Source organism: Neltuma alba, unplaced genomic scaffold (assembly GCF_004799145.2).
Source record: "Neltuma alba isolate B1F8T4 unplaced genomic scaffold, ASM479914v2 tig00012062_pilon, whole genome shotgun sequence".
NCBI classification, from domain to species: Eukaryota; Viridiplantae; Streptophyta; class Magnoliopsida; order Fabales; family Fabaceae; genus Neltuma; species Neltuma alba.
The window spans coordinates 182,046-198,920 of NW_021636623.1; the positions used below are offsets into that span (position 1 = coordinate 182,046).

At 37.3% G+C, this 16,875-nt stretch overlaps 2 protein-coding genes and 1 long non-coding RNA gene across 4 annotated transcripts; 1 reads left to right on the plus strand and 2 right to left on the minus strand.

Annotated features, from left to right (window-relative positions):
- LOC114721718 (uncharacterized) lies at window positions 1-1,058 on the minus strand. Its single transcript, XR_003738112.1, has 2 exons — window positions 966-1,058; window positions 1-305 (listed from the first exon to the last, which is right to left on the minus strand). It is a non-coding gene; the product is annotated as an uncharacterized LOC114721718 (long non-coding RNA).
- A 657-nt stretch (window positions 1,059-1,715) lies between these two features.
- On the plus strand, window positions 1,716-8,374 carry LOC114721716 (ABC transporter A family member 2-like). 2 transcript variants are annotated; one of them, XM_028907563.1, is made up of 16 exons: window positions 1,716-2,174; window positions 2,875-3,106; window positions 3,249-3,418; window positions 3,614-3,799; window positions 3,941-4,036; window positions 4,132-4,332; window positions 4,483-4,639; window positions 4,736-4,962; window positions 5,551-5,668; window positions 5,776-5,852; window positions 6,040-6,129; window positions 6,259-6,402; window positions 6,486-6,758; window positions 6,834-6,914; window positions 7,448-7,624; window positions 7,979-8,374. In XM_028907563.1, exons 1-16 carry the CDS (start codon window positions 1,806-1,808, stop codon window positions 8,240-8,242), a joined length of 2,862 nt encoding a protein of 953 aa, XP_028763396.1. In that variant the 5' UTR covers window positions 1,716-1,805; the 3' UTR covers window positions 8,243-8,374. The 2 variants fall into 2 exon arrangements, with proteins under 2 accessions (XP_028763396.1, XP_028763397.1); XM_028907564.1 differs by having other exon boundaries at window positions 6,837-6,914.
- An 874-nt stretch (window positions 8,375-9,248) lies between these two features.
- On the minus strand, window positions 9,249-16,875 carry LOC114721717 (delta-1-pyrroline-5-carboxylate dehydrogenase 12A1, mitochondrial-like). Its single transcript, XM_028907565.1, has 16 exons — window positions 16,707-16,875; window positions 15,707-15,783; window positions 15,062-15,165; window positions 14,621-14,688; window positions 13,706-13,763; window positions 13,445-13,558; window positions 13,065-13,148; window positions 12,669-12,773; window positions 12,413-12,526; window positions 11,497-11,628; window positions 11,306-11,395; window positions 11,086-11,175; window positions 10,579-10,788; window positions 10,366-10,476; window positions 9,716-9,795; window positions 9,249-9,629 (listed from the first exon to the last, which is right to left on the minus strand). The coding sequence occupies exons 1-16, from the start codon at window positions 16,781-16,783 to the stop codon at window positions 9,491-9,493; spliced, it is 1,653 nt and encodes a 550-aa protein (XP_028763398.1). The 5' UTR covers window positions 16,784-16,875; the 3' UTR covers window positions 9,249-9,490.

Consider the following 16,875-nt stretch of genomic DNA (forward strand, 5'->3'; position numbering starts at 1 on the left):
TTTTAAATAAGTAAAAGAATAAGGTTTATTTTTGTCCCAAAAGTGTTCATTGAGGGGCTTTGACTATCTGGATGTTTTTTTTGACATAATGTAACCTAAAAGTTTACAAAACGTAACAATGTTGCTCTAAGCTCACTGTGCGCCTAAAATACGTCTACCCCATCGGATAAGTTGCCATGTCAGTAGCATTATGCTGAGGCGGACCACATTTTTTCTCTTATCAGGGTAGCTTCTCTTTCTTCTTCCTCCACCGTCTTCTCTAGCAAAATCCCTTCTCTCCAATGGAAATGGTCACGACAAGCATGCTTTTTTTCAAAGACAACACATATCCAATTTAGAATAAAGCATATTAAGGGAGTGTTTGGATAAAAACAAAACTATGGTTTCAGAAGTGCTTTTACGGATTACGAAATAAATATGTGGAGAAGGTTATCTCGTTTTGCGGAAAAGTGCTTCTGAATCCACGGTTTCAGAGCATCCAAACAGGCCCTAAAACATAAAAATCAAACTAAAACATGGATCGAAGATGAAAAACAATTCAAACTTGTTTTACAATAAAGTATCCCCAAACAAATAACTTGCAGAAACCTAAAAAAAAAAAAAAGAGGAAGGAATGATCAGCTACATCAAACCCATGTTTACACCATTTGAGATATACACAATCAATAGCATCAAACCAAGATTTACAATACCAAGAACCATATTCACACAATCGCGAGTAGAATCGACATTCATCTATAATTTTGCTATTATGGCTGAGAAATTGATTTGAACGAGATCAGGGGAAGAGCGATTTTGATATCTCAGAGGATGAAGATTTTGCCATCAAACCAGAACCGCCATAAACACAATGAACGGCACCATATTCCCATCTCAGACCAAAGAAAAAATGAATCTCAGATTTAGAACAGACGCAAGAAATATTGACCCCATGAGCACAAAACAAACAGAAATGGAAATCGCACCTTTGAGCTTTCAAGAGACGGTTTTGGAACTTCGAGGCTGAAAGCTAGCCGGAAGTCACATCTCTGAGCTTAATGCTATCGAAAATTGCACATTTGAGGCTTAAAGCTAACTAGAAATCGCACCTTCGAGGCTTATAGAGACCAGGCTGCTTGCATCGCTCCGCAATTGTGCCTTCGTCAATTTCGTCGGTGGCACCTCCGCTGGTGGTTTGGAGTCTTCTCTGGTTGTCCTCTACCGGTGGTCTAGAGTCGTCCCTCGTTGTCCTCCACCAGGGGCTTAAGGTCAACATGGGAAGAAGATGAAGAAGACTGTCGAAGAAGAGAGAGTGAAGAGACGGGGAGACGAGAGAGGAGGCATGAGAGAGATAAATGAGGTGGAAAATTTTGATGAGTTGGAATAACGGCTCATCAGCAAACACTTTAGAGCAAAAATAGGCCTTATCCCATAAATTCAAAAAGGGCGAGATTGTATGAATTTAAAAAATAAGATTGGAGTATTCATGCTACTTTACCCTTTTTTTTTTTTTTTTTATTAACCAGGATGTGAAGTTCTCAATTCTCACTTCTCACTGGATTGCTTCCGATTTAAGAATGGTTTGGGCGGCGTGGCAACGCGCTTGGCAACGCGCTTTGTCTGATTCTGGGGGCAAGCAGAGTTCAGTTCTTGATGACATATAACGGTCCAGGAGAATAACCGAATTTTAAAACCAAAGGTCAGGGGAACTAACACGCCAGCAACATAACAATATGAATGCTATAAAACAAAAACCCACGCCACACGGCTGCCTTGACTTGAGTCAGTAAACATAGGGGAATAGGTTCTTCTTCGTCTTCAACCCCATGAATTTGCAGAGCGGTCTTCCCCTGCTTTTGCAACAATACACAGCGCTTCTGAAGAAGAACTTCTTGCTCTCATGGCGCAACAGGATGGGTTCGTTACTCCAACTTCTCTTTCCTCTCTTCTTCATGTTCCTTATGTTCGCCGTTGATAGGGCCATGCAGGCACGCTACTCCTCATCTACAGCCAACGAGAGCGTCACCGATCCCGGCACGTTGATTTCTCCTCCGATTACTCCCTGTGAGGAGAAGTTCTTCATTAAGCTTCCTTGCTATGATTTTGTTTGGAGCGGAAATGGAAGCCCCAAATTCCAGACCATTGTCAGTCGTATCATGGCAAACAATCCTGGCCGTCCTATACCTTCCTCTAAGGTACGAATTACGAATGATTTCTTCATTTAGTTTTCGCTTTGACTTCTGGTCCCTCCATGAGATTTGGCTCTATTTAGTTTCAATTTGATACTACATCGATTACTTACTACTACCTCTGATCTTTAATATAAGAACTAATTGACTAATTTAAGTATATTAAAAAAATATGTATTGTCTTTTTTAAAATATGCTTGCTAATAAAGTAAGTTGGAACTATCATTATTAGAAAGACTATTTTTAAAAAAAAAAGATAAATATAATAAGCAAAGTGAATTGGGGTCTTATAATTAGGATCAAAATAAAAATCAAATGAGTTCTTATATTAAGGAGCAGAGATAGTATAAGAACTAGTTTGACTTTTAATTTAGGATCTCAATTCATTTTATCTCTTATATTTATCTATTTTTCTCAAAGTAATTTTTGTAATAATTGTACATGTTAAATGTTTCATAATTAGTAAAGATATTTTAAGAAAAACAACACATATTTATTAAAGGTATTTTAAAGAAAGATAATACTTATTTATTACAAATAACTAACTTAACAAACTTTCTTAGTCTATTCAGATTAGTCAACTAATTTTTATATTAACAACTGGAGGTATTATTTTTTAAATGATATGTCTTCTTAAGAGATCTTCTTATTCTGTCAGTCCCATACAAATGGAGAATTGAATTCATTTCGCTGGCCCATTGTGCAGGTTTTATCCTTTAGCAATGCAGCTGAAGTGGATGACTGGCTTTTCAAGAATCCTCTGCGTTGTCCAGGTGCTCTACATTTCACCGAAAAAAATGCAACTGTCATTGGCTATGGTGTGCAGACAAATTCAACCTTTATACAACAGCGAGGGCGCTATGAAGACCCCACTTTTGCATTTCAACTCCCACTCCAGCTTGCTGCGGAGCGTGAAATTGCTAGATACCTGATTGGAGGTAAAATTTAATATTCATTGTTCCTGTTTTTTTTTTTTTTGGATCAATCACCATTCTTACTTGAATGAATGATAATCTATTCCATAGCTTATTCTACACTTAAAAAAATTGTGACCCGTCTGATGAGTTGATGCAAAATCAGATCCATCCTTCAGCTGGAGCTTTTCTTTCAGAGAATTTGCACACCCTGCTATAGAATCTGTCTCTACAGTGGGTACAATAGGTCCAGCATTTTTCCTTGCAATCTCCAGGCTTAACTTTGTTCTTCAGATGGAATCTTTGGCTAGAGAAAAAGAAAATAAGCTTCGTCAGGTAAAGACATACTACTCCTCCGGTCCTAAATATAATACCCTTGTATAAGGGTTTTATATTTAAAACTGAAGGAGTAACATTTAGATTTTTTTTTTTTTTTTAATTTTGTCTGACTGACATTTAAAGTTTACTTTCTTTCGTAAGAGACATTTTCGCTAACCATGGGTATCTTTCCATTGGTCCTTCTACTCAAAGGCAATGACGATGATGGGCCTCTATGACTCCGCTTACTGGTTATCCTGGCTTACCTGGGAGGCAGTTATTACTCTTATCACATCACTTCTCATAGTTCTTTTGGGAATGATGTTTCAGTTTGATGCTTTTGTGAAAAACAATTTTGCAGTCGTGTTTTTTCTGTTCTTCCTTTTTGAACTCAGCATGGTAAGATTTTTTTCCTTGGATTATCGAACTCACCATTTCTCAGTGTCTGTTTATTCATTGTTTTTTCTGTTTTATATACGGGGTGCTTTCTTTGTTTTTCCGGTGCACAATAATACCGTCCTTCATCACTTTTGATTCTAGACGGGATTTGCCTTCATGTTATCTGCTTTCATTCGTAAATCATCTTCAGCCCCAACAGTGGCATTCGCTGTATTTATTATCGGCATTTTGACTCAGGCAAGGGTCTTTCTTAACATTCTAGATAAGGATTATTGAACTGATAATAGGAAAGACCATCATCTTCTTTTTGTCTATGATTGTTCTATTTGCAGATCGTTGTACTAGCAGGATATCCGTATGATAATGACAACTCCGAGGTTTTCCGAACTGTCTGGTCATTTTTCCCACCAAATCCATTTACTCAAGGTTTGCATGTGCTTTCACAAGCAACATCCACTCCTGAAGGCGATGGTGTTAGATGGAGTAAACGTGGTGAATGTGCTCCAAACAACGAAGATTGTTTCATAACAATTGTATGCATTAATTGGACCTCTAAGTCCCAACACCTGAAATGCAACTTCCAAAAATTAGCTATTCCCATTTACTTTCTGTGGGTCTTCATTTGTCCAGTTTCCACTTGTGTCACTTCCTTAACAACTTCTGTTATTTCCTTTCATTGACAGAATGGTATCTATATGTGGCTGTTGGGTACATTCTTTCTGTGGTTTATTCTGGCTATCTACTTTGATAACATAATCCCAAATGCATCCGGTGTGAGGAAATCAGTCTTCTATTTCCTAAAGCCCGGATACTGGATGGGAAAAGGAGATAAAGTGAGAGGTGATAAAACTTGTCATTTTGTTGGTGCTATACATTTCTTTCTTCTCAGTTATTCTTTGTGACTGATCTAGTACTCCCTTTTCCATTTATTTGTAGAGGGTGGGGTTTGTAGTTGTGTAGGTTCAGTCCCGCCACAAGAGTATATCACACCAGATGATGAAGATGTCCTTGAAGAGGAAAACGTCGTAAAGCAGCAAGCAGCAGAATGTATGGTAGACCCAAATGTCGCTGTTCAGATACGTGGCCTTGCAAAGACATATCCTGGTGCATTGAACATTGGTTGCTGCTCTAAATGCCAAAAAACTGCTTTCAAAGCTGTTAAGGTGAAGGATTTACTATTAACGTTTTAGTCTGGCATATGTGGGCACTCTTGAAGTGCATGTTTCTTTCAATCATCACTGCTATATTTCAATACTCTGCCATAGTTTTGTAAATATTCTTTATTCTTTTCTTCTTCTTTTTTAAATAAATAAAGGGAGAATGAGACACGAGTGGAATAGGTACGGTGGGATGCAAACATTATTTTATGGATGATTGTCATTTTGTGATTTGTTATTGTCTGGGCAATTATTAGTAGATTAGGAACTACAATTTTGGGGTAATGCCCTTGTCAAGTTATGTTTGGGATTACTCTGTACTTCGGTTAGATAGACTTTGAAATTTGACTTTATTATTTTTCACTAGTGGTTATTATTGAGTTTTTCTTGTTTGGATGACAACGACTAATGTCCTTTTTTTTTTCCCCCCTCTTTTCCCATGTAGTGATCTTTTCGCTTTTCCCTTTTATTTTTATTTCAACATGTCACGTTCTTCAATGTTAGAAGATTGTTTCTGATTTTTTGATGAGTGTTACCAGTATTATGATGTTAATACTTTTCCAATTATGATAGCAATTTGCAAATTACTTTCAGGGCTTATGGGTAAATTTTGCAAAGGATCAGTTGTTTTGTCTGCTGGGTCCCAATGGAGCCGGGAAAACTACTGTTATTAATTGTTTGACTGGGATAACTCCAGTTACTGATGGAGATGGTGATATTTTCTATTTCTCTCTCTCATATTCCATATTTTGATCATTGATCAATGTTACTAAATGGTTAAGAAGACTTTACTGACACTTCCATTTACCTGCTCAACAGCATTGATATATGGACACTCCATACGAAGCTCCACCAGCATGTCAAACATTCAAAAGCTTATAGGCGTCTGTCCCCAGGTGATTGCCTCTCCCTCACTATATCTCTCTGTGCATCTCTACGTGTTTGTTGCATGCAGCCATGCTTTAAATTACAACACATTTCTTCAATGCATATCCAAGTAATATGATATGATTTTCAACTGCAACGAATTCTCCATGTCATTGAAAGCCAGATTGATCCTTTATTGGGTTTTGTTATTCACAGTTTGATATCTTATGGGATGCATTGTCTGGTCAAGAACACCTCCATCTCTTTGCTAGCATTAAAGGGCTTCCCCCTTCTTCTATCAAATCAGTAGGTTCCTTTTAGCCTGTACTTACTCCTCACAACCGAAGATGTTTTTACTTTGCTTCTCACCCTGTATAAACAACAACAGAATTTGGTTCTCCTTCCTTTTAATTCAAGCTGTTCTGAAAAATACAGATTACTCAGAAGTCATTAGCAGAAGTAAGACTCAGAGAATCAGCCAAAGTAAGAGCTGGAAGTTACAGTGGAGGAATGAAACGCCGTCTAAGTGTTGCCATTTCCCTTATTGGTGATCCCAAGCTAATCATTATGGATGAACCGGTATGCATGCTACGATATTTACTGCCAGATTTAGAAGCTCTACTGTCTTCCTTATGAGATTTTTTATTTCATTTTATGCTTAGACAACTGGCATGGATCCTATAACAAGGAGGCATGTGTGGGACATAATTGAAAATGCAAAACGGGGCCGTGCTATTGTCCTTACGACACACTCTATGGAAGAGGCTGACATTCTAAGCGACCGCATAGGAATCATGGCAAAAGGAAGACTTCGCTGCATTGGCACCTCAGTACGGTTGAAATCACGATTTGGTACTGGTTTTATAGCTAATATCAGGTTCCATGATGCAACTTCTACAAGAAATCATGAGACAGTGAAGCAATTCTTTAAGAATGTAAGTTAAATAACTATGATGATTAGATATTTATTAGACAAGGATTGATCTTTGATCCTTGAAATAATTTGACAGAAGTTAGATGTGGTACCAAAAGAAGAGAACAGTGCCTACTTAACTTATGTGATTCCTCATGATAGAGAGGGACTCTTGATGGTAAGCTTTCTTGTTCTGGATGTTATTTCTGTACCTTTTAAACCATGTTTTCACCAAGGGTTCGAATATAACTGTTGGTCAATTACTGATCAAAATGAAAAAATGTTTCTCTGTGGCTCTCTTGTTTATGCTAGTGCACTAGCTTGTGTTATTATGACCTCTTGGTCTGCTTTAAACTTATCAGCGGAGTGATTATTCCTTTCCTTAGTGGCAATTAGTGACGGACACTTACTCAACAGAGAAGCCAGTTTATGTTGTGTTGTATGAAAATTTCCATCATATGGTTAAGAATAACTCCTTTACTGACATTGAATGCTTATGTTTATGGCAAATTAATTTGATATGGCACGCATCTTTGTTATTAAAATAACGTTTAACATCAATCTGAAGGAGGTCGAGATGGCCTCTAAGTGCAATGAGAATTAAGCGGGGCCACCCCACGAGTCATAACACCAAGATTCTGGATAAGTTGTTTGGTAAAAACGTGTTCCATTTCTTTTATGAGGCTTATTTTCCTATTGCTTCTCAAACAGAATTTTTTTGAGGAACTCCACGATAAAGAAGAAGAATTTGGCATATCTGACATCCAGCTGGGTCTTGCAACTCTCGAAGAGGTTTTCTTGAATATTGCAAGAAAAGCAGAGCTAGAAAGTGCTGCAGCTGAGGGGAGCTTGACAAATCTGACGTTGACTTCTGGTGAATCTGTTAAGGTAATTGCCACTGTATTTGTTGCTGCAACTTTGGCTCCATGAGAATTGTACTCTTCTACCCCTAGATTTCCATGTTGAGCTGGAATGTAGAAGTCTGGGTGGGATCTTTTTGAAGTGAAAAGAGAGGAAGAGGAGGAGTGAAACTGTTCTCTATGGACCCTACAAAGGCAAAAGGGAGCACTGCCCCTCCCTCTTTCTTTCTTCTTGCTTCAACTGAATTACACTTCAGAGGATGTGGTTTGTTCAAAGTTTTCGTCATATAATTTGCACACATCCCTAAACATAAAAGCTTGAGGATAAAAAATTTCAACCTCTCATGTGGTCCATCGTCCATGTTTTGCCCAAAACATGCAGATACCTGTGGGAGCAAGGTTTGTGGGGATTCCCGGAACTGAATCTGCTGAAAACCCCAGAGGGATTATGGTGGAAGTATATTGGGAGCAAGATGATACGGGTGCCCTCTGCATTGCTGGACACTCGCGGCAAGTTTCTGTTCCTCCCAGTGTTGAAGTATCTGCTCCTCCATCCTTAACAAGACGTCGAAGTAACAGGAGGTCAGAAACGGTTGAGGGCATTGTGATTGATCCCAGTCAAGTTAGTACTGTCAATTTCCAGTAATGCTTGTGTCTTGGGACATGTTCTCAGACAGTGACCCTCATGTTACAAGGCGGTTAATTGTCATTCTCCCTTAATATCACCATCGCCTTTGTACATGTGGACGTGGTTTTGGATTGGCTTTCTTGGATAAGATTACAGGTTTGTTTTAATTCAACACCTTTGTCTTTCTATGCCATTATGTTCTTCTATCAAATTCAATTGATGCGAAGGAAACACAACTTGACATGACAACTGAAGGCTCCTAAGACATGCACAATTGTTAATGCGTAATACAGAACTTGGGAGACCTGCTCTACACAATCATATACTGACAATCCAACAAACACTCAACAATAGTCAACATGCTGAAACTTTGGAAACTATTGGAGCTCGTTTGTTTTCCAGAAAGGATGAATGAATGAATTAGAAAGTTGCGAATTTCTTTAATACAATATTAAGGAGATTTATAAGTAAATTATTTTTATATTTTACTACATTAAATAAGAATAAAAGTGAAAAAAAAAAAACCCAACGTAGAATTTAGTCCTGAAATTCGCTCGTGCGTGAGTGAGTGAGCGAGAGAGAGAGAAGGCAAGCCTTTGGGATTTTCATCGTTTACATGCTCAGTCCATTGGATTTGGACTGGTGGAAGAAACAGAGGAAATGACAGTGAAGTCAGGAATCTTCATCGTTTACATGCTAATCGGTAATCACCTTGATTCTTTCTTCTTCTTTTCTGGGCTATTAATCACCTTGGTCCTAAACATTCTGAAATCCATCCTCCATTTTGTCATCAACGTCGACTTCAGTTGAATAGTCTAAGTGCCATATATGCCATCTTTTCAAGTTTTTCCCTTGTTCGGGTTGGGCAGCTTCATATTAGTCATATTAATCATGTATTCGATTTGTAAAACCATAGTTTTGAAACAAAATAAAAAAACCTAAGACAATAGATATGAATTTCAGTGTAAAAATAATAAATAAATAATGAAAACGAAAAGGAAGAATAATGAAAGATAGACAATAGTTCAGCCTCAACGAATTTTAGTATTTTAAATTTTTAATATTTCACTGAATAAGATCCAAGGTCTGTCTCAGGGTGTAAGTTAGAAAGAGACCAATAACAACCTCATATTCCTTCGAACTTATTTTCCCACACTCAAGAAGCTACTACAAAGCATAAACTCATTCTTCTGTCTGCAAGACAAAACCGCACTCCTTGCCTACATGGTTAATGTATTACTATTATTTAACCCCTGCCTCGAACTTTTACGATGAAGGTGGAGTTTCCCAATTCTTGGGGATGGGACCGACATCATAAATAATCTCTCTGTGGCAAGACCAGACAAGCCTTATCGCCTCAGGCGTTCCGATTCCTGCGCCTCTAGGATCCCCAGCAGGTCCAAACCTGTTGCCACATTATCGTTTTTCAAAGTTTTTAGGATCAAGAGTGCTATAATACATAAGAAAAACAGAATCTTAAATTCAGTTTACCAGTGGTTCTGCGGAGCTCCAGTAGTTCTCGCTCTTAGACCAGCATAAGTTGTCCCATTTACTGTTTTGCCAACGACTTCCTGCAAATTTATACATGACCACAACTATGAAGTAATGTTTTTTCATAGATAAGACAACCCGCCGTTTTATGTTCAGATCAAGTTAGATCTGAGAGAATCTTATGCAGTATCAATTCTAGAGTTGTTGAAGTCTATTTAACTCCCACAAAACTCTAGTTAGCATGCAATCAATAAGCATAATAAATCATTCATTTAGGATATGTTAGGATTTAACACGAGAAGGGAAGGGAAGAAATCCAAAGAAATAATGGAGGGAGAGAAGTAGGGAAGAAGGACAATTGACATCTTTCCTTCACTTTCTTGGGGAAACTTTCCTCCAAACTCCTCCAAAACTGAGAGAACTTAAAAGTATAAAGGAGGGATAACTTTGAATTCAAAAGGTTCGTTGAAAGTCATTCAATATCCTTCCTTCCTGGTTAGTGATTCCAACATAAGGAAAATATTTCAGCACAACTTTCCCTTCCTTTCTTTTACCCTTCATTATCCCCATCTAGCCACAACCTTGTTGTTTCAGCGCACTATAGCACACCCGCACACACAAAACCAGAATACTAGAGTTTTAAATCTTGCCTGTAAAAAGTGGGGATCATTTGAAACTACAGCAGCCGTTAAATGTGCATCCATTCTCTCCAAAGCATCTAGTACCACTGGGAGTTGATCGCTTGTATAGTCAGTAATAACCTGGGAATCATAAATTGAAGTTATATATCTCACAGAAAAAAGCAGAATAATACTCATAAAAATCCCGAAAGATTTTAATTGTCAAAAACTCCCTTAACATACCTGGAAGGGGCCAAAAATTTCTTTTGTAACAAGCTCATAATTTTTTTCCTTCACAATTTCCTCAAGAGGAATATAAATGGCAGTTGGTTTTATAGCACCATATATCGAAGGAATTGTATGTTTCTCTAAAGGCTGGCCCCCAAAGAGCAGCTTTGAACCTGGTATCTGAAGCAAGTTATTCTTGTGCTCTAGCATTGCTTCAGTTGTTACCTGTAACAAATGAGCAAAGAAAAATGAAGAATCTGAAAATGAATTCAGCACATATTGTCACCATCATCAAAGAAAAGCAAAGCAAAAAGAGATCTCTGGAAAAAAAAGAGAGAAAGTGATTTTGCAGGAAATGGTTCAAAAATTAAGTACTACATATTATAAACAATCCCTGCTAGTTGCTGAAGAAGTGAGGATAAGCAATGTTCGTCGTTACTTGCATGAAAAAATTTTGTTCAGTATAATTTAGGCCGATATAGACAGAAACAGACACAAAAATGTCTAGACAGGCACACTTACAGTCAAGACGGGACCAATGGTCAAGTCTTCTAGCTTTCTTCTCTCAGCAAGATCTTTCAACTTAGATATCAGAGAATCTTTAGACCAGTTCTGTGCAAGGAAATGTAAAAATCTGCGGTTATTATTATAATTATTATTAAAAAAGGACATGGAAATCTCGAAGACAAATGACAGAATAATAAATGCAACTTCAGCCTTGAAGAGAAGGGAATTTACCAACCTCATGAATAAATAACAATGATTGTGCCGAGCATTTCTGGCCACTACATGCATATGCATCCTGGTCACAGACCCAGGCAACATAATCTTCCTGCATTGAAGAAACAAAAGAGAAGCTATTATATAATTGCTTGCTGTGCCAGCGCATTCTGAACTCTCCAATACAAATACACCAGTACAGATAAAAGGAACCTCTTGGACATCAGGGCCCAGTATTTTCCAGTCAAATCCAGCATCTTCCAATTTAATGCGGCCCTTTAAATCAAGGGCCAATTTTTCAGCCACTCTTGAGCTACCAGTGAAAAGGGTCATTCGGGGTTTTGCCTGTATAGAAGTTGCTAGTTACCACATCACTTAATATCATTGTATAGAAAATATATATGTAGCCACAAACAGATTCAGAAGATAAGTGGGATGATAACATAGTAAATGAACAAAGTAACAATTTGTTGGTAAAAATAAAATACTGCCTTTTTGAACACATCAAAAGTGCTTCAAGTAAAGAAGAAAAATGACCTAAGATTCCGAGTATTACCCCTCTTAATTTCAACACTAATACTACGAGTCAACAATATGCTTCCCATTTTATGGATAATAAGAATATAGCATTGAAAAGGTAGAAGATGGATCATATCACATTTCACATGATAAAGGGGCTCAAAAGATGGGAAGGCCCAATAAGAGGAAAGCTAAAGCAAATCATTTAGTTAAGTAAAATCATTATCATTAGTTTATATAAAGGCCCTATAATCCTAATGAGTTTCCAGGAGAACTATGCGGGGGAAACAGAAACCTGAGACTGCCTACTCGAAACTCTAAGGACAATGCAATAAATCCCTGTTGTCTCATATTAAAGGAAAGACTGCAGGGGTAAAAAGGGTTTAGTAAATTGCGATAATGATAGTCGTTCCACTCCACTACTGATGAACCCCACTCTTTTTCAAAAGGAGACACTCCTTCTCCATAAGTGACAAGGCTCTTTTGCTGAATATATAGTAACACTAAAAAATAATCAAAAAGTAAACTAAGAATATTTCAGGAATAAATTTAGGAACCGCACCACTAAGAATGAAGTGCTGAATGCAGAAAGAGATATTAAAAACCCTACCTCCAGCAATAGCTTGTTCATTGTCTTTCCATCAGAATTGATGAAGTCAACATCTTCAACAGGCAACCCACAGCAATGAAGCAGACGTAGCATTTGGTCCATGACGATGCTCACCTAAAATAATTTCAATCAATAGTTCAAGTAACAATTACACCCTATACTATAATTTTTTTCCCTATAAACAGGCCATAAAACAATGTTAGAAGTAATTTCCTTATATACTAAATCTTCCCCATATAAAGCCATAAGCACGCACCTTGCTGTCAACTTTAAGAACTGGTTTGTTGCCCATGTAAAGTGCACCCATTAACTGAAGGACTGGTATCTCTAAGGGAAAATTAAAAGGAGTAATGAGTGCCACCTGCAGACACAAATATTACTTAGAATTTGTTGGGGAGGGAAGGGCAAGGTCATACAAAGTACTCTGAAGAACCGCTTAAGCTGAGGCTCATGAAAAAATTGTAAGAACGTCTCCATATGGCGCCACTAATCTAAACATAATGCAGGGCCATATCAGATAACATCTTACTCTTATTCCCATTCAATGATAATAAAATCACACTAATAGGACATCAGGAACTTCTATTCAGTCACAGACAGCAGCCAGCCTTAAAAATAGACTTTATTTATGCCAATGAGAAAAAAAACTTACTGGGCCATATGGCCAGCGAAAACCATGACTCTGCTGTCCAAGGTGATTTCCAGGTACTGCAAAAGACCTTGCCAAGAAACGAACCTGCCAGGAATTTCCAAAAGTGAATATTACATGAAATTCTTCAGTTGATTTACTTGTGAAATCAGATAACATAACATATAGGTTCCAAATAACTAGACATAAGGTCTGCAAAACTTTATATTTGGAATGTTTTCTCTCACAACAGAAGCCCAAACTAGATAAAAGAGATTGGAAAAATTTGATCTATACAGTGCTCAAAAGGAAATCAACGATTCAAGATTCCTTAATTCAAGTCATAGCGTATCAGAGGATACCATGCTTCCCTTAGGATTTTAGTAACACATGCTTTGATGTACCTGATCTCCCGAAAAATTCTCTAGAAACTTGCTTGTTACATAAACTTCTGCATGAGCCTGTGCATAACTCTTTGGAGAAACCCGTTGTATTAGCCTTGTAAAGAAATCTGAAACCTGAGGATTGCGCAGGATGAATGCATAAATGGTAAGGTAACAATTATATAAGTGTTCTAATCAAAAGAAAAGGTAAAATCTTGTAAGCAAACGGGGGTCAGTGTATAAAGGGGAAAAGGAAATAAAATTTCCTTTCTCCATTCATACCTTTGGAAGTGATAGCATGTGAGCTGCCTTAGCAGATATTTCTCCAAACAAAAGATATCTGCCAAACAATTTATAATGCAACATCATTTTTAGAAAGCATTGAGACGGACAGATAAGAATATATGGTCTGATAACACATTCCTAAGAATCAAAACCTAAAATTAAGTGGCTATAGTCATTTCCACAGTGTGAAAATGCCAGGTATATGACAGTATAAATTTAATGTGATCTCATACTTGCTAGAATATCAGGATCCAAACTCCCATGGATTTTAGTTCCTCCTTGTTATGTGGGAACAATGAGAGGTAGTTAATAATTGTTGGAACAATGAGAGGTAGTTAATAATTGTTAGAACAAACAACAGAATTCAGAATGACAGTCAGGAGATTTAACTAACTGATATAAAACTAGCTGATTAGTCTCGTGAATTATAAATAAGGGTAAGGGGAGATGGTACATTTCCATTATGTTTGTTGGGTAATGAAGTGAGCTTTTGGCTAAATAAATACCGATCTTCTTGGATATCTTGGTATTACTCCTCTTAGACAGGTCTATAAATAGATGGATAGAGCCCTCAACACCAAAACAACTAGCCCTGGCATCTACACCTTGCTAACCAACCATCCAAAGATGGCTTCCGGTCTCTATTGCAACCAGAAAGTAACCAAATGATTGATAATATTGACAGAAGGGTTACTATAACTTTCAGAATAGTCTAGATCATCCGCCTACGTGCATTCATTCCCAACAAAAGAATGAAGGTGGGCTAGCCACATAAGCAAAAAGAGGTGAAGACATGCCTATTGGGAACCATTTTGCCCCTCACTTGCATGGACATATTAATGCAAAAGAGAATTATCTTATTTGTTGCTGCAAAGAGGGGAAGGAATAAAAATAAGGACATGCTGAACATACCTCTCTGGTTCTTTAAAGGGATTGTGCAGACCATGTTTCGGACAGCTGGACAAGCTTTCCACAAAAGGCTGAGAATTTCAACAGATGAAAAATTTCAGTCTAGACTGTTATTTGACAAATATTGCGGAGTTTCACCCATTCATCTAAAGCTTTTATTTTAAAGTTATCCCTCCTTCCCATTTGAAGTTAGAGAATACTCAGATAAAAGAGGGTTAGGTCTTCAAACTTGCATTTCCAAAGGACAAGTGTTATGCCTTGGTCACTTGAATTTTTGAAGAGCGAGTAAGTGTAACAAATGATACAACCATAAACATACCAAGGCATATTTTTAAAAAGCAGAAAACTTTCATGGTTTAGGGAAAAAAATATGTTTCCAAAAAGCAGGAATTTTTCATGGCTTGGGGAAAGAAAGCAAGTCAACAAATAATTCATCACAAAGACCTGAATGCCCGTTTCATCAACATCAGCAACTTTAATAAAGGGCTCTCCATTTAAAGGATCCACAATAGTGTTCCACTTCGAGGATCCTATCCATTTACCTTGCACTGAAAGTAGAGAAAGTGGAGAAAATTCAATAAAAAATAATCGTCATCCTAGAATAAGGCAACAAGTTTGATTGAAAGGGGGGGAAAAAAAACAGTGAGCTCCTTCACAAAACTATGCTAAAAACATTATGTATCATTCAGTCTTTCTAATTACAAGAGGGAATCAAACCGTTACAGTATATCTATTTCAGAGCTCAAAACTCTGGTGTGAACTTTATTACTATCCCCCTGTTTTTCCTTACCTATTCCAGTGTCCAGAGACAGCAGAATTGAATTTAGTTGATACAAAAATGAACAGTTTTTCTAAAGACTAAGAAGATACTGTCTGTTACCATAAATATTTTAAAGAGTGCAAAAAGAAGCCTGCTAGCAGAAAGCTAGGCGAAATAAAACTGGGGGAAAATAACGCAAATTACTTTTAAGGTGACTCTTTTCCTCTTTTTTTCTTTTGGCACAAATTTACTCCCTCAGTGTTGTAAATTTTAAAAGGAACTAAGGATTATATGTGGACAAATCATCTTTTGGAGGAAACAGAACCTACCCAAGTTTTGAACTTCAGCAGGTCTGGAGCCTGATATCTCTTCAACTTCAACAGTTGCAAATGATGAATGAGCAGACCTGCTCATCATTAATGAATTTAGTGTTCAATAATCATAGTAAGAATTGTATTAAAAAGTAAAGAGCAAATTGTTCTAGAGATCATAACAAAAATTAAAAATAAACAGTATGAAATGCATTAGAAACTGTATATGGTTTAATAATATCATATCACAACAAACGTAGGGATGAAGTACCATCAGGTAAAGCCAATTTTTATTGTTTCTTTTTCTCTTTTCCTCTCAACTCATTCCGCTGAACAGAATAGTAATTTTCACTTCTTGCATGCATTTTTTTTTTGGGCAAAGGAATTCGCACAAATTGTGTTTGGGATTTGGAGAACTGAAGTACCCATTCAGTTTAAGGAGATAGGAAATAAATAATTTTTTTATCAACGACTGAATAGATAGACTTGGAGATTTTACTAATTGCCAGAGGCTAAACAGTAACCACATTATGTTGTTGTTTTCCTGCTATCTAGCATACACATTTCTTATCCCTAAACCATCTGATTTCTGATTCTTTTGTTTTTACCTTAAAAAACAGTTTTTTATACAATTTCGTTTCCATACCTTCCATAATTACAAAAACTCCCAGGTAATCGCCACCACTCATTTAAATATGTTCTGCAACACACGTTTTCCCTCCGACAACAATTAATTTTAAAACGCCAATTTAAAACCTTCAACGTTCGACGGAAATAAATTATTTGCAAATATATCATAGACCAGATTTTATCCCTATGCACATTGTATAAATAAATAGGAGTTACGATAAAAGACGACACCGATGTGGAAACGATCAAAATTTTAGCAATCTAGAGAACAGGTTGGAAATTGATTTAAACTGAGCTTAGGACCTATTCATCCACGCATCAGAAACGAAACAGCCTGGAAAGAAGAATGGAAGAAATCGTCAAAGCCAATCGTGAACGGAACAGTTACCGTGAGAGGCTGAAAAAGGCAAGAGACTTCCGCGAAGTCGAAGCTTGCACTCCTCTGTTTACGATAAACCTGATCATGGTAGATGATCGCCGGAGCAGTGTCCCCCAAGAGAAATGACGAAGGAGAAGGCAAAGTGAAGTGAAAGAGATAGAGCTTCGCTAGTCTCTGT